The sequence below is a fragment of the Kluyveromyces lactis genome (assembly GCF_000002515.2).
Source record: "Kluyveromyces lactis strain NRRL Y-1140 chromosome B complete sequence".
In the NCBI taxonomy this organism is placed as follows: Eukaryota; Fungi; Ascomycota; class Saccharomycetes; order Saccharomycetales; family Saccharomycetaceae; genus Kluyveromyces; species Kluyveromyces lactis.
In genome coordinates, this window is record NC_006038.1 from 865,013 (window position 1) to 887,375 (window position 22,363).

General features: G+C 39.4%; 11 protein-coding genes across 11 annotated transcripts; 6 read left to right on the plus strand and 5 right to left on the minus strand.

The window, feature by feature from the left end:
- Positions 1 to 1,197: 1,197 nt before the first annotated feature.
- ICS2 (Ics2p) lies at positions 1,198 to 2,559 on the plus strand (the record flags this gene model as incomplete). Its single annotated transcript, XM_451969.1, has 1 exon — positions 1,198 to 2,559. One exon carries the CDS (start codon positions 1,198 to 1,200, stop codon positions 2,557 to 2,559), a length of 1,362 nt encoding a protein of 453 aa, XP_451969.1.
- A 176-nt stretch (positions 2,560 to 2,735) lies between these two features.
- KLLA0_B09922g (uncharacterized protein) lies at positions 2,736 to 5,129 on the minus strand (the record flags this gene model as incomplete). Its single annotated transcript, XM_451970.1, has 1 exon — positions 2,736 to 5,129. The coding sequence occupies one exon, from the start codon at positions 5,127 to 5,129 to the stop codon at positions 2,736 to 2,738; it is 2,394 nt and encodes a 797-aa protein (XP_451970.1).
- A 536-nt stretch (positions 5,130 to 5,665) lies between these two features.
- SLI15 (Sli15p) lies at positions 5,666 to 7,690 on the plus strand (the record flags this gene model as incomplete). Its single annotated transcript, XM_451971.1, has 1 exon — positions 5,666 to 7,690. One exon carries the CDS (start codon positions 5,666 to 5,668, stop codon positions 7,688 to 7,690), a length of 2,025 nt encoding a protein of 674 aa, XP_451971.1.
- Positions 7,691 to 7,747: 57 nt separating this feature from the next.
- On the minus strand, positions 7,748 to 8,860 carry CNS1 (HSP70/90 family co-chaperone CNS1; the record flags this gene model as incomplete). The annotated part of the gene is made up of 1 exon (XM_451972.1): positions 7,748 to 8,860. One exon carries the CDS (start codon positions 8,858 to 8,860, stop codon positions 7,748 to 7,750), a length of 1,113 nt encoding a protein of 370 aa, XP_451972.1.
- A 465-nt stretch (positions 8,861 to 9,325) lies between these two features.
- Positions 9,326 to 10,609, minus strand: KLLA0_B09988g (glycosyltransferase family 15 protein; the record flags this gene model as incomplete). Its single annotated transcript, XM_451973.1, has 1 exon — positions 9,326 to 10,609. The coding sequence occupies one exon, from the start codon at positions 10,607 to 10,609 to the stop codon at positions 9,326 to 9,328; it is 1,284 nt and encodes a 427-aa protein (XP_451973.1).
- A 1,062-nt stretch (positions 10,610 to 11,671) lies between these two features.
- On the minus strand, positions 11,672 to 12,528 carry KLLA0_B10010g (uncharacterized protein; the record flags this gene model as incomplete). Its single annotated transcript, XM_451974.2, has 2 exons — positions 11,672 to 12,411; positions 12,447 to 12,528. 2 exons carry the CDS (start codon positions 12,526 to 12,528, stop codon positions 11,672 to 11,674), a joined length of 822 nt encoding a protein of 273 aa, XP_451974.2.
- Positions 12,529 to 14,456: 1,928 nt separating this feature from the next.
- OAZ1 (Oaz1p) lies at positions 14,457 to 15,035 on the plus strand (the record flags this gene model as incomplete). Its single annotated transcript, XM_451975.1, has 1 exon — positions 14,457 to 15,035. The coding sequence occupies one exon, from the start codon at positions 14,457 to 14,459 to the stop codon at positions 15,033 to 15,035; it is 579 nt and encodes a 192-aa protein (XP_451975.1).
- Positions 15,036 to 15,162: 127 nt separating this feature from the next.
- Positions 15,163 to 15,618, plus strand: CWC21 (U2-type spliceosomal complex subunit CWC21; the record flags this gene model as incomplete). Its single annotated transcript, XM_451976.1, has 1 exon — positions 15,163 to 15,618. The coding sequence occupies one exon, from the start codon at positions 15,163 to 15,165 to the stop codon at positions 15,616 to 15,618; it is 456 nt and encodes a 151-aa protein (XP_451976.1).
- Positions 15,619 to 16,064: 446 nt separating this feature from the next.
- KLLA0_B10076g (uncharacterized protein) lies at positions 16,065 to 17,537 on the minus strand (the record flags this gene model as incomplete). The annotated part of the gene is made up of 1 exon (XM_451977.1): positions 16,065 to 17,537. The coding sequence occupies one exon, from the start codon at positions 17,535 to 17,537 to the stop codon at positions 16,065 to 16,067; it is 1,473 nt and encodes a 490-aa protein (XP_451977.1).
- Positions 17,538 to 19,797: 2,260 nt separating this feature from the next.
- KLLA0_B10098g (uncharacterized protein) lies at positions 19,798 to 20,289 on the plus strand (the record flags this gene model as incomplete). Its single annotated transcript, XM_451978.1, has 1 exon — positions 19,798 to 20,289. One exon carries the CDS (start codon positions 19,798 to 19,800, stop codon positions 20,287 to 20,289), a length of 492 nt encoding a protein of 163 aa, XP_451978.1.
- An 885-nt stretch (positions 20,290 to 21,174) lies between these two features.
- Positions 21,175 to 22,221, plus strand: HIM1 (Him1p; the record flags this gene model as incomplete). The annotated part of the gene is made up of 1 exon (XM_451979.1): positions 21,175 to 22,221. The coding sequence occupies one exon, from the start codon at positions 21,175 to 21,177 to the stop codon at positions 22,219 to 22,221; it is 1,047 nt and encodes a 348-aa protein (XP_451979.1).
- Between the last annotated feature and the right edge of the window lie 142 nt (positions 22,222 to 22,363).

The following is a 22,363-nucleotide window of genomic DNA, read 5'->3' on the forward strand; positions in this document are numbered from 1 at the left end:
AGTGTCAGGGTTCATTGTTCTTTTTCTTTTTCTTTGTGTTGACGCCTCAGAAAGGACCATAGACGACAGATAATCAATGAATAGCTTGGCAAAATTTTTTTCTGGCATTGACTTGCTCCCCAGACTGGCCACTTCATGATGGTGATTAATGTAATTGAATATCTGCCAACATAATCTTATCTCCATCCCTTGAACACACACGGAGTTTTTCTTTTTAGGAGTTAAAAGTTACCAAAATGCTTCCTACTCTTGGGATGATATGGTCTGAGAATTGGTTTATGTGAACGTATAAGGGATGGGCTCGTGTCTCACGAGGGAATTAATGACAGTTAGAACACTTTGATGTAGTTAAGAACTATGCTGAGGCGGCAGTACGGGACGTCTCTATGGGACGTCTCTATGAGGAGAGAAGAAAATTTCCAAGTATGTTTTCCCCCCGGCTTATTCTGTGTGAGTTATGTTATCCTGGGCGACATACTGAAAAATAACGGTGACAAGAGCCATTTTTTTTTTCTGAATGGCGAGTTTGTGAAAAGAGAGTTTAAGTCAAAAAGGATCCGACATTTAGCCATACTATCATTCGCAGGGGGTTTCTGTACAGGATCCACTTTTTCTTTTAATGTTCTTATCTGCGTGAGGAAGCACTCTTAGGTATTCAACTTGTTAAATATCTCATCAAACAATTATTCTGAGCTAGAACGTTTTGTTCTGGTACCTGGAGGATAGAACATATAATGTAGAATTGGAAATAGTCAACGCCAGAGCTGCTTTCTACTTCAGTTTCTAATCTCCTCTCGCTGATCCAAAGATGAATCTGTAGCTGCGTCACAGAATGTGTCTTGCTATTGGATACGGGACACTATAAACCGATTCTGTAGCACAGTTTCTTCAAGTATTCAGAGGCGCAGGGTCCCAGAGGGGACGGCACAACTAATCTGATTTATCGACACTTTCTCCTCTGTCTGCAAAGACTTGATCTGATGATTTTATTACATGATATACTTATTATTCTTCTTGACCATGCTCATCGCTAATTTCAATTAAATTTTATTCGTATATATATCACCAGGAATAAGGATGGGATATGGTTTGAATTCAGTCGAATGAAATTTCGAATCAATTATTTCAATCACAATATATCCCTTCCACTGCCATTAACTCATTCGCACTTGTGTATAGTATTTTTCCTTTTCAACAATGACTCAAGAATTTGGTAACCCTCGTACTGCCGAGTTGTTTCTCAACAATTATGAGATGAATTTTGATGATGAAGGTGACAGATCAAAATTTCTTACGGGGAATTCTGTGTCGCCACGATCATTATCAAAAGCACATTTCCCGAGAAGGCACATGATCAAGGGATCGCCAGCACAACACACCCTGCTACAAAGCAGTTCTGAAAACGTTCTTCGACCTGCAATCAAGTTGGGAAATAATAATACTGCAGCTATAAGAATGAGGAACTTTAGTTTCCCAAACGATATGCAATCGGATAACGATACTGCTAGCGAACAGGAATTAAGACGACCTTCTTCGTTGACTAATTTAAGTCAAGGGAAACCTACCTCTAGAAGTTCACAGCAGAGTGTTTATACTTCGCCGACTTCCTACTCTACGTCAGCTGCCTCTTCTCCAAGAAGAAGTACTAAGTCAGGTAACAATTCAAGCTTCTCATTCCCGGCAAACTATTCGTCAATGTTCAAAGGATACAATGGTATGGCTCCAGAAGCTGTGGGTGATCATATCCAACGTGAGAATGAGAGTGAGAATCTATTCAATCAGTTACGAAACTACAAGATTAGCTCGGAAAATAATTCAGTAAGTTTCGATGACGATGCCGACTCCGACAGGTTCAAGTCTGCATTTCTGGCCCACAGCAGGAAATCAAGTATTGATTCTCCAACTATGCAGTTACGAGACTTCAAAAAGCGTCGTCCTTCATCTCTGATTTCAGGATCTTCGCTTACTTCTAACCCCGTAAGTGTAACCCAATTATCGCCCAGATCAACTTTTCATAAAAGAGCAACCGCAATGACTGATTCACAGGAAATGGTTTCAGTTGATGATTTTACTCCAAAAGGAAGGCAATCTGATACGGATATCCATGATCCAGATTCAGGAGATTATCTAGATGATAAGAGACCTACACAATCCCTAAGAACCCTGTCTTTGGATGATGGTTCTTCAGAGACAATCAGCAAGCATTCGTTAGTTCCTTCGCCAAAATTGACAATAGAAAACACTAAAGAACAGATGCGTAGAAATTCAAATGGACATTTTGAGAATTTCCATCAATTCGCAAAGCTGAATGGATTAGATAGATATAATTCAGTTTTTGCCAACTTACCTGAAACTGGTGACAATGTTTCAAACTCAGTAATAAATTTGGATTTCGTGAACGATTTCAGACTCCAAAAACCCCCAAGAACCAAAAAATACAGACCACATTTCGAACAAAGACTCTCAACTGCTATTTCAGAAGAAACAAGCAGCGCAGAATCATCTCCCTCGAGAGATGATGAAATGATGACATTGATAGATTTCTTAAAAGCCGAGTAACCTTGAGATTTGGTCTGTCGCTCTTTCTAGTTTTATTTTGTTTTGTTTTGTTTATTTCCAAAGTTATGATAAATATGTATAAATATATATAAATATACAATATGCTATATTTGGAACACATGTTCATCGAGAGCTTTGTCAAAAATGCCCTTATTTAATTGTCTCAAGATTAGTTCCTAAACATAGCTGAAAACTTTGTGGAAAAGTTCTTGGATATTCAATGTGTAATCAGCGTTCTCTTTCCAAAGGACTCTGTCCATTTCCCTTCTTCCGGAATCCAAGTCAATTTGCTCTAAGCGGTTGATGGTGCTTGTTCTGACGACATTGTATCCCGAATACAGGACGATAAAGATGACGATTATCAAATAAGATGATATGAAGTTCGCCGTTTTCCAAACAAAGAAATTCTGTATACCATTCATCAGTAATAAGAAAGTCGTTGATGCCATGCCAAAGATACAGAGATATGGCTGGAAAGGAGACTTGTATGGGTATTCTTTGGAATTCCTATCAATTATATCGGGACGTCTTTTCAAAGCCATGTAGAATCTCAAGAAGGATAAGTTCATCCCGAACCACATTACAACCGAGCCAGTGATACCGATACTGATAAAAAGAAGAAGAGCCTCAGTGCTTCTCAAATCAAAACACAATAGACTTAGAAATCCTAATGAGCCACAGAATAGAATTGACACATAAGGAACCCCACCATTGGTACACCACGTAAATACACTTGGTGCCTTGTTCTGTGTTGCCATAGAATACAGAGTCCGACTCGAAGCATATAGCTGCGAACTGGCAGCTGAAATTCCTATGCAAACGAATACCCCATTTATTACATTCGCAAGATCGCATTGTTTTACTGCTTTAAACGCTATCACCCATGGTGATTGATTTGAAGACTCTTGAAAGATATTATCATTCTGCAATCGAGTGTTGCAGTTCATTCCACCTAATTGGTCAATGATAAGCATAAACTTTTCGAGATTTTGATCAGTTACTTTAGAGTTGTCTGAAATAATCCGTAAAAGTCTTGGGTCCCCGGCATATATCACAGTTCCAACCATGAATATCGAGAGTAAATAAAAAAGCACGACTCGCACGAAGATCCGTTTGGTTACGCTTGGAACTGCTTTTCTGGGATTCTCGGCTTCCGGTGCTGCAATAAATCCAATTTCGCTACCAATATACGAGAAAATTGAACTGACACTACATGTGATACAACTGAGCAATACACCGCCGAAGCCACCAATACCCTGCTTGGAACCAGAGCCGTAATCATTAAGATCAAATGTTGGTCTGAAAGGTCCGAATGTGACATCTGGCGAAGGAGATCGATCCTTCGTCCAAAACTTGAATCCCAAGTATCCGTTGCGGAAGCCACCACAATTGAGAATGAGTACTAGTACGAGCAAGAACAATACTACAGCCAATTTAAACACACTCATGATATACTCCAATTCAGCATATATTCTTACGTCCAATAAATTAATGCCTGTAAGTACAATAATAAGTATCGTAACGGTAAGACCCAAGTATAGATTATCAGTTGCTACTTTCTCGAATGGAGTGTAATATGATATCATTATAGCACTGGCTATCAATTCTGATGGGAAAGCTACAGCATACGATAACCAATGACACCATCCTACAGTGAATCCAAACGAATCGCCAACAAACCGTGAGCAGAGACCAGAGATACCTGTAATCAAGGGTATAAACGCCACCATCTCTGCAAACGAGAAAAGAGTCGCCAAAATTACTAGCGCACCATACAAGAAACCGATAAAGGCGCCCATAGGACCTGCTATGGAGAACGCTCTTCCAGAATTCAAAAATAGCCCGACTCCGATCGTTGCTCCCAATGATATCATTTGAAGATGTCGTATTTTCAATTTACGTTGTAATGATGTATTATGTCTAGATTTTCTTCTGTGGTGATTGTCTATAGGAACTTCATCGATATTGTCACTAACGGTAACCTCCTGGATTTTCATAATGTCGTTATCCTCAAATTTGAAATCGATGAAATCAAGCTCTGGCCCTATATTATCAATAATCGCAGTAGAAGCATGAGAGTTTGTATAATTCATTTCTATTTCATAACGCTTGCTGCTAGATCCTGTGACTCGTCTTTTATTGAACAAATGTGATATGGCATTTCGCCAATGATGATTCTTCGTTTTTACCACATCGTATCCTTTTGTCAAAATTGCATCTAATTGATTGAATTGTGGAAGTATGATTCCCGATTCTGAGTTGCTGTTTACCCAGTCCTGTAGCTTGTTCCTAAGTTTGAATTCCCTGTCGCAATTCTTATTGAATTGTTTGAAATCGGTATATTCCAATGTCTTAGCGGCGGAAGGATTTGCGGCAAAGTACATTTTACTCATGTAAAAACGATCGCTTTTCAAGAGCGACTCGTAATTTGTAGGCAAGTTTTGACAAACCTGCAGAAATATATCTTTGTTTATCCCATAAATGGGATCATCATCGGTTTCAATAGCGTTTGACCCCGGTACCCCATACTGAATTTGAGGAAACAACCCAGGTGCTGCTTTGTTAATCATCAAAGAAAAGAGTTCAGGCAGTCATCAAACAAGCAATTGTTGAAATAATCTCTCAGTATATTTTGAATCGGAAACTGTTGTCCTGATAAACAGTTTCAAATCACTTCTGAGTAAACTTTCCTACATAAATATCATGCTTTCATCATATCTTGAAGTATTCAAATTCTTACCATTGTCAAAATAGGTTTAATCTCTTTCCGTATGATCCACGTGATATTCACGTGGATAGTATCAAACTTTCTTTATCCTAACTGGTTGATCCTCATGTTTGATTAGTTACCGAACCAAAATATCGGTGTAGGTCAATCGGTATCAAGCACAGCAACATGTACTCTGACAAAACTTGCGTTGTTTTGGTTTGTATAATTGAAGTCGTTTTATATAATGAATCAAAACCAAAATAATAACAAAAAAGTTTAGACGCTTTTATCCCCAGTACTTCTATATTTGTGGGTAAAGACTCGACCAATTTCTACCCAGCTCAGAAATTCACAGCTTTACATGGATAGCTCCCGTGGTGGCTTTGAATTTAAACGATGGATTGGGCTTTAAAGGCTGCCAAAAAGAAGCTCAAGAACCAAACGGGTGGTTCGCGATCTATTGTGGAATCACTCAATGAGTTCAATGATGTCATGCTGAAAGGGCATAAGGAAATCGAAGATGTGTTTTATAGGAGTAACGACTGGCTTAATATGGAAATGGCTAAGCTTGGATTCCCCAGAGGTGAGTCTATCACTGCAGCACCCGTAAGCCCTGACAAGAGCGTTGTCAATGATGATCAACCTGAGCATGAGACAGATGAAGCACACAATGAAGATACGCGTAGCAATGAAACTGAGATACGAAGTGGTGATCATGATCAAGAAACTGGAATGAATACTGTTTCAGCTAATGCAACAAATCAGGAACCCGTGTCAGTTGGCTCTCGGAATGAGCTTCGAGGTTCAAGGCAGACACAAATCGAGGATCAAGATAACAATCATACAAATGTTCAGCAGCAGTTAATCCTTCAACCCGCTATAACGCCGAAAAGTCTCCTAGGAGATGATACGGGTCGAGTATTGATTAATTCTTCTTCGATCAAGAGAGCTTCTCGTGAGTCTTCTGTCACCAAGTCATTCCCTTGGCCGGTACAAAGGGATGCAAAGGATTTCACAGCAACAAATGAAATTAAAGCTCCACCTACTAAGGACAATGAGATTACAAACGAGGGAAATCAAATTCCTTCCGCTGCAGATGACAAAGTTCATTTGAGTTCGGTGACTAAAACAATTCGCGATCGTTCCCAGAGACGATCCAACATGTTTGCACCCTTACCAAGCAAAGATCCGTTAATAGTTCAACCAACTCCAAGTCAGCATAAGAGGAAAATCAATGGGCCGACGACTCTCCCGATCCATCAAGAAAAGAAACTGAAAGTCTCCCCATTGCATATCCCTGCCAATAGCTCAGAATCAAGGTTGAAATCTCCTCGTTATCAAGGAAACGTTTTCGAACGGCTTTCCAATAATTTAACTGAATCATTTGAAAGAAAAGCTGCTGATCGAAGAGCCGCTTCTCCTGTCCGAAACAAGAGAAGTACCACATCACCAACGAGATCTCAAAGGTCAGGTGCCTCTATTCACGGATCTCCCACCAGTCGAAAACTCTCGCAAAATAATTCGCATACGGAAAGGATTCACCATACTCTGAAGAATATATTCGATTCTAAGATTCCCCAATTAGCTAAACATAACAAGAAAGAACCACAACCTCTGCGAAGAAGAGTATCTAACCTCATTGATAGATCGAAGCCCACGGAAAGAAAGTCTTTAATACCAAGAATCAAAGAACTTACACCAGTAAAAGGTTTAATCAGGGAAAATATAACACAATCAAATGAAACCAACAACATTCGTGCTAAGAAGCAGCTTCCAGAGGAAGTATCGCAGCCTCCTGTAATACCACAGTTATCCACTCATAAATCAACGTCTATCTCTCCTACATCATCTGATCAAAGAACCAATTCGCACGATAGATTGACCAGATTCCAGCTAATTACTGGCAGTTCAAGCAACAAACAAGAGAAAGACACGCTAAAGCAAAAATTGAATAAGCGGTTGAGTGAAGTGATGCGTAACCAGCAAGAGCAACAAATGCGGAAAAAGTATGAACTCCAACAGAGGAGGATTTCTCAGGCAGATGAGGATACTAAAAGAAGAACAAAGATTCTTTTAGATCGTAACAACGCAACATTACCGCCACTCTCTAAATCTGCCAGTACAAATTCCATGTTACATGATATCAATACAGTTGATTATAGGGAATATATCGGCGCACCACCAAAAACGGAAAGAACTTCCAACGATGTTACTTTACCTGAAATCATTTCTGATGATGAAGGTAATAACCAAGTAGAGCGGACACTGACTTCGTGGGCTGAGCCAGAAAAACTAAAGCAACAATTGTTGTTGCAACAAAATTGGGATATAGAGCAAATATTAGGCCCCATTCCACCGCTACATATCGATGAGATCTTTCAAACTAGCACTTCAAGACTACAAAAACTTAAGAAAAGGTAAATTACCTTAATTCATAGTGACGTGTCTATATAATGCAATATCTAGTGTCTGTAATATCTACAATCGTTTCATTATTGCTGCATTCTTATCCCAGTTATCTAGCCATCCTTGTGCCTCCGTTTTTGGTACAAAGTATACTCTTAGAGACTTATCGAAAAGAGGAGCCTTAGGCTTCTCCATCTTCAAAACATCATGGAAGGTAACTTTTTTACCAATCTTGATCAAGCCTCCAGACAGAGTTTCCATGTATGCATGAAGTTTAGATGCAGTAAAATCTTTGTGCCCTGGTTGTGCAAACCATTCTGCCGGTCTGTTAAGTACAACATCAAGAAGGTCATTTGGTGTGGATAGTTCAGAAACAGACGCGATAAAGTCAAACTCGTCCGTAGTCGGATAAAGAACCATAGCTGGAAATATTAATTGTGATTCGAAATCTGTTGGGTTTTCCAATGTGAGTTTAGTATCTTTCAAAAGACCTGCTGGTTGTTTGGTATCAACTAGCGTTATGTTTCTTATTTGTACTGCCAGATCCAAAAACTCTTGGAGTTCCTTTTCCTTCTGTTTTTGAGCTAAAGTACGATTCTCCAGCTCCTTTTTACGTTTAAGCTTTTCAGTAGCTTTGGACTGGATGGATTTTAATGCCCCATTTTCAGGATCCACGGCAAGCCCAACTTGAACGGCCTCGAGAGAATCTTCGAACCTTCCCAATTCGAGATAAGCCTTACCTATTCTGAAAAATGCCTTAACGTTTTTTGCATTTAGTTTGAGTGCCTCCCTACAGTAATTGATACAACTTCTATAGTTTTTAATTTCAAGCTCGCAAGCAGCCAAATTCAAATACAAAGATTCATTGATAGATAGTACATCACATTTAACATCCAAAGCTTTCAAATACATAGCCCTTGCATCCTTAAACCTCTTACCCTTGTAAAGATCGTTCCCTTGATTCTTGAAATTAGTTGCAATTTCATGGGGCTCACCTTCATAGGCCATGGCTTTTAAGGCTTCCAACTCTACATTGCTTTCATCTGGGTCAAGTTTGTTCATAAAAAATGGCATCTTATTTAACTCCTCCAATACCTCATCAGTGGTTTTATTTTGGAACTCAGATAGTTGTGGTGGTAAAAGTGGGTCATTTGGACCTGGAACATACCTCTTTGGTTTTTCCATTGTGAGCAGGCCTTAGTAGATATCCTCCTTTTAAACCCTTCAGATAATACAGATAATGTTAAATTTCTGACGATGTGAATCAGGCAGGAATTTGACTATACCAAGTGCGTTATCAGAAGCTGTGGAGACAGAGTAACTGGCTTTTTTGAACAGTCACTTTCCGCTCGATGAGATGAGATGAGATTTTTTTCCTAGAACTTGTAAAATTCTGTGTCAAAGCTCTCTTGGCGAGTCGAGAAAAAGATCAACAAACCACGTGATTTAGTGAATGGTGGTGTCCATTACAACACCCGGTAATATTACCAGATTATATACTGGCAAGTAATCAAATAAATAAGAGTGAGTACTAAAGTTTAAAAAACTGTATGCGCCCCAAATTGTATTGTTCTATCAGTATCGTGGGGAATGGGGGGAAGGGGAGAATTAATATGATAAGTGTGGATGGTGGCCAGGTGAGATTCCATATCAATAGCCTCGGCCACTATAATCTTTCCAATTAAAGGGTTTTTCAATGCCTTGGGCCTCGTAATATTGAATACCACAAGCGTAATCCCTGAATGTGAAATCGGTTTTTGGGTCACAGTAACATTTACCCTTGGCTCTAATTCCGCTGTCGAACGGACAATTGTTGTATGGAGGGTGATGATATCCAATATCTTGGAAAAAGTGCAATTTGTTGCGAGGCAAGAAAAGCGATGCAGCAATTGAATGTACGGGAGCATCACCCCAGCGTTCGTAGAAGAATCCACCTGAGCGATCAAGATAATCGAAATAGTCCGTGTATGCTTTTGATCTGTAGAAATTTAGGTTGGCGACTTCGAAATTCGACCAGAAATGACACAAGTTATAACTATCACCACCATCATCGGATATGAACTTCAACAAATTGTCGTTATGGATGTATTCTGAATGTTTTTCTGCGAACCCACGAGTAGTGTTCCATAAAGTTGGGATTGTGATGACAAATTCATGGATAGAAATGACGAATCCGAGACCTAAGTCTTTATCCTGCATCTGTTGGAAGATATCATAATCGATGGAGCATAGCAATTCGGTACTTGGTTCGACACGCCAGTACCAATCGAACTCGGCTAATAATGGATGTTGGAAAAAGAACCCCGATTGAAAGCGACACATGTGACGATAACTCTCGGAAGCACCGTAGATTATATCCTGCATGTCAATTCTAGTTTGAGCTGCACGTTCTTTAGAAACATAATCTGGGTATGACCAGTGTTCCTTCGGTATAACACCGAATTGAGAGTTTGGAACAATGGCAGAGATACGTTCTTTGAACTCTTCGGTAAATGGTTCATCGTTTAGGAAGATCCATGGATAATTAAACTTATTGTTGAAACGATCTTCGACAGATGAAATCGATTTAGCCAAATCCCATAGTTCTTCATTCCGGACCAATGATACGAAACATGCCTTGGGTTTATCCTTGGTCCCATGAACCACGGAGTCATACACAGCCCCAGATCCAGCAGCGTCGAAAGGGTAGCGTTTTTCCCACTTTTGATCTAGGACTCTATTAAGACTAACTGGTGGAAGCTGGGAATCACTTGATTTCATATATTCCAATCTATTATCCTTTGATTCCATGCTATCATCAACCCTCGATCCGGTTTTCACTTTCCCAACATTCTCAATTCTCATAGTGTATATCACAAGAAACAAGAACAGCACTAGCAACAAAGTCTTGATAGCTGATGTTCTCTTCTGTACATTATGCAATATGCCACTCATGATACTCTGAAGTATGCACTGAGTTTGATACAACGCTCGATCCAGATAAGTATGCTTTGTAACACTGAAACACAAGGCCTTTTCTAAGGTCAAGCCTCGTTCTGATCTAGTCTACTTTAACCAACGGAAAAAACTCACCAAAATCACCAAGTGAACTAAGGGGGTGGTAACTATTCAAAATACCCATAATCATATATATACGTATACATGATAACAAGAGAGAAACATGGATGTTAAGATCAAGATTAAGAAATTTAGACGTATAGTCTTTGCAATTAGAATAGAAATGGAAATGACGGGACGAAAATTCCGTGGGTAAAGACAAACAACAAACTGACGGAGAAAAGCTTAAATTGAAAACAAAGAGAATACCACAGATGAACTTTTCTCAACGTGCGCAGGTCAAGTAAAGCCATCAAAGCGTCGTTTCATAGGCCTTAATTCCGTCCATTTTACCTCATTCTTGATCATATTCTTGCTCTGATTTCAGTTTTTTTCATTTCTTTCTTTTCCGCATTGCATGGAAAAAACAAATCAGCATTTGTTTACGAATTACTTAAAATAAACCATAATCCGTACAGTTTGGAGCCAGGGTCCAGGCTTATTTCTTCGACATTAGCTCGACCATTCAGGTTCTTCTATGCAAGGCACCGCATGGAAATACAATTAGTATTTATTCATGCGTTATCAATTGAGAAAGTTCCTTGAGAAAACAATCAGTGAGTGTTTGGCACAAGTTTGATATTAGCGTTTGATGTTGTGAAATTATTTCTTATTTAATTAGTATTAAGATATTATGATTATTACTAGTGTTATTATTGATGTTAATATCATTATGTGTAAGCTTGACGGAGGTGAGCGAGGAGTGTGGTGAGTGGAAGGGGTCCTGATGCGAATAGCTCCAAGCTTTTTTTTTTTTTTTCACTGTCCATTCTTTGTCCTTTTCAAGGATTGTCTGTCCTTCGAGTAATTCGACCTCAATGAGATCATGCGTCACGCATCTCTTTGAATCCTATATTTTTATTATGTCTCTTTCTTTTAACCAATTGCAGGATGTTGAAATTATAGGATATCATCTTGACCTGGGTTACAGTTCTCATAATTCAAGAACTTCAAGATGTGCCACAAAGCGGCAGACATGATGGCACCAAGACCTGGACCAATCCAGTAAATCCAATGGTAGTTAGGGAAAGAGGCAGCAGCGATACATGGACCGAAAGATCTGGCTGGGTTCAAACCGGCACCGGTGTAGTAAACACAGATCAAGTGACCAACAAACAATGCAATACCAATGGCGAATGGAGCCATTGGGGTAGCCTTATGCTTTTCAACGGCCATGAACAAAACGGTGGTACATAGGATTGCGGTACCGAAGGCTTCCAAGAAAACACCTCTGGATCTGGAAGCACCACCACCTAGACCGTTAGCGAATAAGATTTCACCTGGGGTCATGGCAGAAGCAGCACCTGCAGCAGCCATACCGGCAACCATTTGACTGATCCACATGACAAGAGCTCTTGGCCATGGGATGACGTTTGTCAAGACCAAAGTCAAAGTAACAGCTGGGTTCAAATTACCACCAGAGACTCTGAAGAAGATGAAAACGGCAAACATGACGGAGAAACCGAAACCCAAAGCGATCATGATCAATTGACCTGGATGGGAACCTGGAGAAGATACAGAAGTGTCCTCATTAGCGATTTGGGCAATCACAAAAGCGGACCACAAGAAAATGAAGGTACCGCAGAATTCACCAATGGCAGCGACCAGATGATTTCTGTAAGTTTCATTCTTGAAACCAGCTTGGTTATATTTAGGTTCGTAAGCTGGGACATACTGAGTCTCTTGTTGAGTTTTAGAGCTGTCATCAGCTGCTTGAACTTGCTGTTCCAAATCTGTTTGTGGAGAATCGTAGCCATTCTTGATAATATGGTTCTTTTATGGGATTATTAGCTAAGCACGCTCACAAAGAAAAAAAATCAATTTCTGAGACACCTGAGAATCGAATAGCTTGAGCTTTTGATAATAAAATGAGTAAGAAGACTAAGATGGTAACAAACGCATCGAAGGAACAAACAAAAAAGACTGGCAAGATATTGATTTCCCCCTGGGCCTTTTATACCTCGAAAGAAATGGTACAAACGTACACTCTCAACCACTGAATATCCCATCCCGTCCATTAAAGTTTCCTTCGACACTTCTTTTTTTTTTTTTTCACTCACCGAACATAAGGAACATTACCCAATAATTATGTCGTCCGTCGTATTAACTTGATTTCCATAATCAGAAATATTAGTGGTTAATTTGGCCTAACAGAAGGCTTTTCTTGTTTTCATTTTTGCTGCTGCTACTGCTACTAGAGAGCACTCAGACAACTTATAGTAAACGAGTTCTACGCTGGAACATTGGTTGGCTTGGACTGGATTGGACTGAGACTGGACTTTCTAAGACCGAGGCATAGAAGGATTGGGATGAAGGGGTGCCCTAAAGCCGTCATGGCCAGGCAGAAAGAAGAAAAAAGAAAGAATGTGTGTTTACTACTTGGTACATAGTCTATAGTCTATGTGTAGTTTGTTATTGTTTGTGCATTTTTTTTGTTCACTACTGTTCCGTATTCCGTTCCGCTTTGCACCACATACCAAAATAATGTATGCTAATTAAAGCAGTTTTTTCCTATCGCTTTGGCAAATGAAAGGCAGCTAGCTGGCAAGCTTTAGCTATCCGACCACGCACAGAATATATGAACAATTTTTCTTTTTTTCATTTGGTGGTGTTGGTATACTACCACAAAAAGTGACTTTAGAGAAAGTAAATTGGCAATCACGCAAAATTGTCGCAAAGAATGTCAAAGGAAATACATGGAACCAATTGCACGCTAGTCCAGCCATCTCCAAAGTTTGTTTTCTCTCAGACATTTTCGTAGGGAAATATACACGGAAGTGGGAAAACGACGTTCGGGACTCACGGTAGTGCCTGGGGAAAATAAAAAAAGCGGAAAAAGACATGACAATGGTGGATGGATATTTTCTGTCGAGAAAGTGGTACTATATAGATGAAGCTAGAGAGAGCTGGACAGAGGCCTATCCTTAATAAAGCGTTAATAGGATGGGTAGGACTCGAGAAAAAAAGGCAGTATATGGAGATACATAGAAAGGCTCTTAGTGGAGGAGGTTTAGTCTGCCATTAATAGAAACATCTAGCAGGGCACATCCAAATTCGAACACTTCTTTCAGGTCTCTTTGCCCTCAGAAAAGACGTGCAGGATTTTGGTCATTTTGTTTACCGGCATTTCTAGCGGCAGGAACCCCGGAGCTAGCTCATCACATGACTTGCGGTGTGTGAATGGTTACCCGGGTTTATCCGTGCATTACCCTCCTTCATCTTAACCCTCACAATTGAAAATCACAATTCAAACACCGTCCATGTGATATGCAAAGGTGTATCATATAAGTGCGTTATGTAATGGTAAATAAAGGAATGACTATGACTAGCTCATACCAGCTTATCGGTTTGTTAAACAATATTTCACCTGGTTGGTTATCAAAACGCTGTTCCCGACTCCTTCAGTCAGTTATATCATAAATTTTGCCCGCATCACTCTCCAAAATGAGTAGAGTAATACATAGAAACGAGCTATACAAGAGACAACAGAGGATAGAAAGCTATGTATCGGGTTTACTAGATGAGTTTTCCCCCTTGGCTATCGACTTCCCACTTATTGACTTGACGAAAAATAAAAGACACGATAACATAGACGTACTACCTTCTTCCACAACGACAGATAATAATTCGGATGAATTTCTAATATCACCAAATTTTTACCAGTTTAAGAACAGAGAATGGTCAGATGTTACTCTTCGGCTGGCGTAGCACCGGATTGTGTAAATTTCAGTTGGAACAGTATTGGGATATCTTATTTCTATTCGAATCCAAGTTTTACCAGTTTAAACCGCAAGATTATAAACTTTGGACGACGTATCTTGTGAAAAATGTCAGTAAACTCTTGAAACAATTGGTGCGTGGGAGATCAATGGATTCGAAGGTTTATGATATTGGTTCTAACTATTTTACTATCTTGGACCCAACTTTCCAGCTGTTCGGTAAAATCCTTCTATCATCCGATCTGGGGAAAATTGCATCGATTTATCTACACCATGTCTCCACATCTGCGTACTCACAGGACCTTCGGCAACTCATACTCAAAATATGGGAATTCTTAGACCACGATAATTTTCAATGCGATCTAATGGTATTCTACATTGCCAATACAATCGAAAACCATGATTTGATTACGAATTTATTACGGAACCTAGCATGGCTAAACGGATCCTTGATGAAACCTATTGGTACGCGCACACTGGATTCTACGTTTAGTTCCATCAGTTGGTCAGATGATAAGTATGTCATACTTCAGTTTCAAGTTTGAAAGTGGATGTCTTCACTCTACTGTCCCTCTGTCTAGTAACGATATGTATGCGTGTATTTAAGTATTCCAGAGTTAAACACCCATACATCACATTATTAATAATAGCTATATCAGTTTTAACGAATTGATGAAATGGAATGAGTTAAGCTACACGCTGCAGTATCACTGTCACTTCAAACCATTACACTCTTGGCTGCTGAAGGGAATATACCAACCCAGCTGCTCGTGTCTCTATATAATAATGTCATATAACGGCATCGGTTTATCTAGTGCCAAGGGAAGCAGCACCTCCGGTTACGTTCAACAATCGTTAGCATTTACGAACAGGAAAAAGGACCCTAGATTAACTACACATGATAAAGAACAACAGCAACAGCAACAGCAGCAACAAATACAACCTGCTAAAGATGAAAGCGTAATATCCCACAAAGCGAAAAGGCAGATCGAATTATTAGTTTCTGAGTATCGTGATAAACTAGAGGATGGACCGGATGATTTGTCTGATGACACCATAGACAGTAAATGTGAAGACTATCGCAGGTCTATACTAGAAGGAAACGAGCAGTCAAGAAGTCAGAATTGATTAATAATTTCGCTTGGTGTATCATAGCTATATTACATTTTAGTACTAGTACACGATTGTTAAACATGAACTATAAAACTTAGAACTAATAAAATAATATACAAAACTGCAACTTTCTGGCTCAAAGGTAAAAGTGTAATTTAACAAGATAGTCAACGTTCTGCCCCAATATAATCTTGTCGGGGCTTTTATTGATGCATAATAAAAGAAGTAAGATAATATGTTTCTCCCCTGATGAAGTGAATGTCCGTACAATTATCTTAACACTGAAAGAGAAAGGAAGGTTTAAATGGAAGAAAAGTAAAACGGTGTTTTAAAAGATGCCATGAACTGAGAAATAATTTGAATTTTTAGAGTCTTTTCATTGTTTTAACAGGCAATCGATTTATATGATATGCCCTTCGTATAATTTTAGATTTTATTTTGTCGTGTAAATTTTCATTCATTCATTCATTTCTACACCAGATAGTCAAATTTTTGAATTGTTCCAAACCTTTGTCTAAATCGTCAATATTGACCAATTTCTTCCCGTCTTCGAGGTTATGACTATCATGAATGTAAATGAACTTATTTTGGAACTCATTTGGAGAATCGCACTTAATCAAATAGATTTTCATATCAGATTTATAACGCGGATAACAAATTTTCTTTTTAATGAAATCAATGGTAATTTCATTTGTGTTTGGTATTATTACAGATTCGAGACGAAGCAGCTTACCCTTCTTGTCTCTAATGATTTTAATGAATTTCAAGTATTTGCATTGGAACTCTTGTCTGAGTTTATCGTAAACTTGAGCTTCGTTGATAACCAAGTTCTTTTGTATTGATACATTCGAATGTGAGGAACTTGGTGAATCTGGTGTAGCACGACCGGTTGTTCCATTTTGGTTATGGTGATGCAATTGTAGATCCTCTTTAGAGTAACGAATCAATTCAAACGGACCAAGAGATTCGTTGAACACGTCTCTAAGTCTAATTCTATCAAATCTGGTGATGTCAAGGATCAAATCTTGAATATTAGCATATAAAGTAAACTTCCCAATGATTGACTGGATAATTGGTCTTCCCTGCGGTTTATTGATCTTGTATTGAAGGTTGCTACCAGTTGCAAGTGGTGAAGCTGTTCCGCCAGGCTGGGGCGATACAGTTCCACGGCTTACGCTAACAGTACTACTGTTTATCAGGTTCTGTCCATGCTCCTGGATCGGTGCAGCCAAGGGATGTGGACGATGAGTGTGCATCGAGAATGGTGGCTTCGATACATGGTTCAAGGCAATTTTCGGAGAGGTACTCAGGGGTGAAATGATCGGTTGCAATACACCTGGCCCTTGAATTCCACCAATGGATGGTAGAGATGTAGCTGTACGATCCATCGATGAAGGTGGTGAGAATCCGCTTATCCCAGTGTTCAACTCAGATTTTAGCTGGAAATGAGGTAGCTGAGGCGGTTGTGAGTTTGCTGTCGGTAGATGCAATGGCAAAATCGGACCACTTGAACCACTTGAACCAGAAATTGTATTTGATAATAGTCTTTTTGTTGAAGGCAACGTTGTCATGGAACTGCTCTTAGTAACACCAGTGTTACCAAAGGAATAATTTCTGGGTATACTACTCAACGGAGTGGTATTAACTGTGACATTGTTATTAGAGGTATTATTATTAGTAATACTATCATTATTTTTGACGGAATCATTAGAGTACACATTAGCGTTATAATACGATGATGCAGAACCGTGCTGCGGTGGGTTGTACTTGTTTTGACCAGGTTGTACTGAATTAGTGACAGCAGATGAGCTGGCATGATCCGATCCTATCTGAGCTACCTTATCAGAAGCAGATGGTGCTGAAGTTTGCTGTTGTTTTGTTTCGCCAGCTTCATTATTCAACAAATCATGGATTGTGATTCGTTTATTTGTCATAGGTACATCTGGTAGCTGATGAGTTGAAATAACGTTTATTGAAATTAACAACTTGGAAATATCACAGCACTCTCTTCCTTTCAATTCTAACCTTAAACTTTAAGATCAGATCGAACGGTAAAAAGGGCTTTTTTAAACGGGAAAACTGGGTCTAGCAAAATGTGTGTATAGGTCTAACGCAGTATATATACAGCACAGAATGTGGGTCTCTTAATGAAGGAATATCCACCTATAGTTTATTTGTAAGCTTCCAGGTAATAATAGCCTGAGAGTCTAACAACAATTGTAGTTTAAAACTAAAGTGATGCGAAGTGGTTAGAAATCAGGAACTGCCCGGGAACAACCATAAAGTGACCTATCTACGCAAGCACACTATATATATAATGTATGTACATAATGCACTACCTGCTAAAAAGGTGGGTTTTAGGATAGAATGCTAAAAAATGACCAAACCTGACCTAATGCAATGGAATTTGATTTATGAGGAGGATAGGAATTGGGAACTGGAATTGGAATTACGATCTATACCCCAGAAGACCCAGTAACAGTATTTAGGAATGGTAAGAAATAAGGTCGGCATTGAGTGAGCTACCAGTTCTAATGCGAAAAGAAGGTCCATAAAAAAAAACACAGACTGCTAACTCGTACAAGTCGATCGAAATAGGTAAAACCTAGAAAGTCTGTTACTCTTTGTATTTCTACTTGTCCCACTACTTTTGTCAGTTGTCAATAGCTGTCACTTGTTGTTCTTCGAAATAAAGAAACAAAAACTTGAAAAAAATCGCTAAGAAATCAGTAGAGAAGAAAACTACGAAAAGAATTGATGGATATCAGAGATTACTGATTGGTTTTCTGGTTGATCCTGGACCCCACTTGACTTTGATGAAACGTGTAGCAACAATGGACCGATAAAGAAACTTGCTTGCAAATTTCTTTCCAGGCTTTTTTCTTCCTGCAACCATTGGTCCCTGCAAAGCCTCATTTAAGACTCGGGGTGGGAAAACAACTTGAATCATTAGTTGCTACATCTGGCTGCATTTACTCTACGTTACTGTCGATCACAGTATTCCTTAAGCGCACATAGAATGTTGACATTCCATCCCGATCGCAACAATGGATGATCTACGTCTACTCTTTCCAATTAGCAATGGCCAAAATGGGATTGGAGACCAAAGCAAGCTTTCTGTCTGACTGTTGTTATTTAATCGGGATCGTTAACCGAAAGTATGAGATGTAGAGTATACGCTTAACTTAGAGTTTATACAGGTCGTACCTGCTTATACTCTGAGGACAGGGTCGGTTTTCAACAGATATGTCGGCTTCTGGGTCGCGAATCAGTGAGCGGTTTTGACTTTTTTATTTTCTTTTTTCACTTTAGGAATTAATTTCCGGTAATGGATTATATACAGGCGTTTTAAGGTTCCTCGAGAACCTGCTCAAATTGAGGAGGAGGAGGGAAAAAGTCACTGATGCGAGTGATGCATCAGCACATGTGAATAGAAAGCCAATTTGAGCCAAAGAACTACTGAAGAACGTTCAATTATTTCCTTCCTTAGATCGTACGAAATAGGAATTAATGGAAGCTTACTTATTTTGCTTGCCTTTTTCGAGCTACTGTTTCCTAAATGCGCATTGTATATACATCAGAGATGACCGCCTTTTTTCTTTTTGCAATACACCGGGAAAAAGCCTCAGTCGACACTGAAATCGTACAGCATACGTGGTCCAAAGGGTGATACTCCTTTAGGCTTTGTCTTTTAGGTCCGCTGATTACTATCATTCGAGGAAAATAGTATATACGTTCCCGGAATGATTTTCTCAGCCGGCATTCCGATAAAAGTCAGAATAGATAGGAGGGAGGAGAAGCAGCTAGAGATAGAAGTAAATGTAGGGGAAGGAAGAAACGAGTTAGTGCAAAATCAAAGCGCTGCAAACTCTCAACGCGCCACTTCTGCTTTAAGAAGAAGCAGAAGAAAGTATACGAAAGGCGGAAAATCAGCTCGTTTCCAGGCTTCCTGTAAGCTTCATTGATAAGCTTCTGTCCATTAAATCTACTGGAATAAAACGCTCAGTTTCAGTTGGAAAGAAAAAAAAAAGACATATTCCGACCAATGAGAGCGGTTCAGATAATTTTGAAGAAGCGTAATATTGAGAGGGACAACAAACTTTTTACCAACCCATTTCTTGTTGTGATCTTTCCTTACCTAAAGGAAATTGCAAAAAGAAAAAAAAGAACCGTCTTCGAATTCCATTCCGGCCGATGAGCAAGTGGTATTTGGGAGGTAACGTATCGACTAGTAGTTTATGCGGTTTTCCTACTCAATCCTTTAGAAGCAGCGCTAGAAGGCAAGGAAGCAGAAGACATTTTGTCTACCTTTTCACAGATTCCAAACAGTTGATATTTTGGGAAGGACTTTCCGTAAACATTCTGAAATCTCGCATTAGATCCGTAGATAGCGTCGTAGCCCACCGTGAACAAGCCAAAAAAGTGCACGCAAAAACTACATGTAATCCGATGGTCCTGAAAGACTTTCACAAACACCCATATAATGGGGGCGCCTGTGAAGCAGAAAAAGTTAGTATGATCCATTTGGCGTGCGGAAATAGTGACCAATCGGTAAACTTGTGGTATTTCAACTCTCAGCTTCCGCGGAAAACAATATTTGAAGGAAAGGGAAGCGGTACATTGCACAGCATGCCCAGTTGGGTCAATTGGGCCAGTTGGACCCCTAGACCTCGTTTTGATGAATAATTGAGGCTACAGTGCTCCAATCACCCTCCGTATTCTCATCACTCCGTAGACAACGCTGCGTCGGAAATTTAGGAAGCTCATAAGGTTAAATTGACTGAAATCTACCTGCCCGAACTGGATTGTCCTCGGTTTTTGCATGTAAATGTGGTACACGTTAATACTTTACGATGATTTTCCCGATCATAACAGAATTTCGGAATTTGAAGGACAAGACGCAAATACCTTGTCCCTCTTTTTTGCTAATGGGATTCGGTTTAGGGAGGTTCAGAAAGCCGGAAAAGATTAGTAATAGTATTTTCGGGAATTAATTTCTTTATCGGCTAATTACACAATCGCATCAACTTTTCCGACCTTTTTTTCCATTTCCGAGATTATGTTGGGCAAGGGTACCGTTAATAGCTATTTTGGTTTTTCGGGTCCTAATAATTCATGTGGAGGAGGGGCAACCCTGTAAGAGTGCCGCGAGCACTAGTTTTCTGCTGTTCAGTTCCAAGAGTTGTGCAGCACGTTATTTGTGATTTACATCTTCTATCCGGGTATCTCTTCCTGGAAGATTCTGGTTTTTTTGTGTCGCTGTCAAGTGTCAGCCGCACAAAACCAGATTAATTAAGCAATCTGACAGGCAGTTTCAGAGCTTTATCTGATGATGCCAGCTTTGCTGTACTACCTCTTTAAAAAAATTGGACATGCTTTCTTTCAGAGTTTAATGTAATGCTTTGTGTAGCGTATCATGTGCATTACAAACGGCACTTGCATTAAAGACAAAAGGTTACATCGTGCCAAGACATATCCGAAAACAAAGAAAAAAGTCCCTGTCCCTCAAGTTTAAGTGGTGAGCGTGTACCTCTATTTTCCCACTTCTTATCTTTTTCTCATATATTCGCAATGCCGGATTTCTACACTTTATTGTTAGGAGGTAGTGGTTTGACAGGCAAATCTGTTTTACAACAGATGCTTTCCTTGCCTTCGTATTTTCCCGTAATTGATGTGCCAACGTTGACCTCGAATTTGGAATTGAACCACCACATCATCATCATTACAAGATCTCAATTTGATCTAGGTACTGAAGTGGAGAAGATCTCATCGATGTTCCAAAAATCTGATTTAGTTGAATGGAAATGCGTTTTCAATGAAAGCAGTAATACGATAAGTTACTCTACAACAATCCATGATCTGATTTCCATATGCGTGAATGTTGAGGTCACTACAATTAAAGAGCCAGATTCGACCAAATGGGCACAAATGATTCCCCATCACATATTCATCAATGATCCCTCCGCCGATTTGAGTGTAATCTCATGTTTAGGGTCTACGTCTGCAAGATCGAAAAGGACCGGTGTGGCCAGAGATTGGGTTGACAAGATATTAAACTTAGATATATTAAAAGCAATTTTGAATAACGACATATTGTCTCAGAAGTTGTCACAGTATATTATAATGACAAGTTTCAATAACTTCGCTATATCGAGAATGTTCCCTTACTTCAAGGCAAAGCAAGAATTGGAAACAAATACTCAATTTTTGTTACAAAACCATCGTGCCAGCATTGTTATACTAAGACCAGGTCCATTGATTGGCAAACACGGTTCGACCTCTTCTTTCACGGTTCCAGAATTAGATGACCGTTTGCTACATAGCATTCTTAGGTACAAAAAAGCGATTTTCCATCATTATGTCAGAAGAATGAATGAATGGAAAGATGTGGGTATAGCAACGAGAACGTCTGAACTGGTGGCCCAGTTTTCCTATAATATGCCTGGAGCATTTTTCGTGGGGTATCCAGTGAAGGTGTTAGATTGTGCTCATGTTATTGTCACTGAAAGAGTGAAACATTTCAAGCTGCCATCCTTACAACCGCAGAAAGTTACTTATTTCAGTAGCCAACAGATAGACTCCTATAAAGCTAAAAATGAAATTGCTCATATATATTAAGTTTACAGTACACTAACCTCACGATAAGTAAATTAAAGTAAAATAGAATTGAGGCAACACTGCTCTCGGAATGCTTCTGCTTCTCTTATTTGTCCGGCATCGCGTCTTTGGGACAATGTATTAATGAATCAAAAATGAAAAG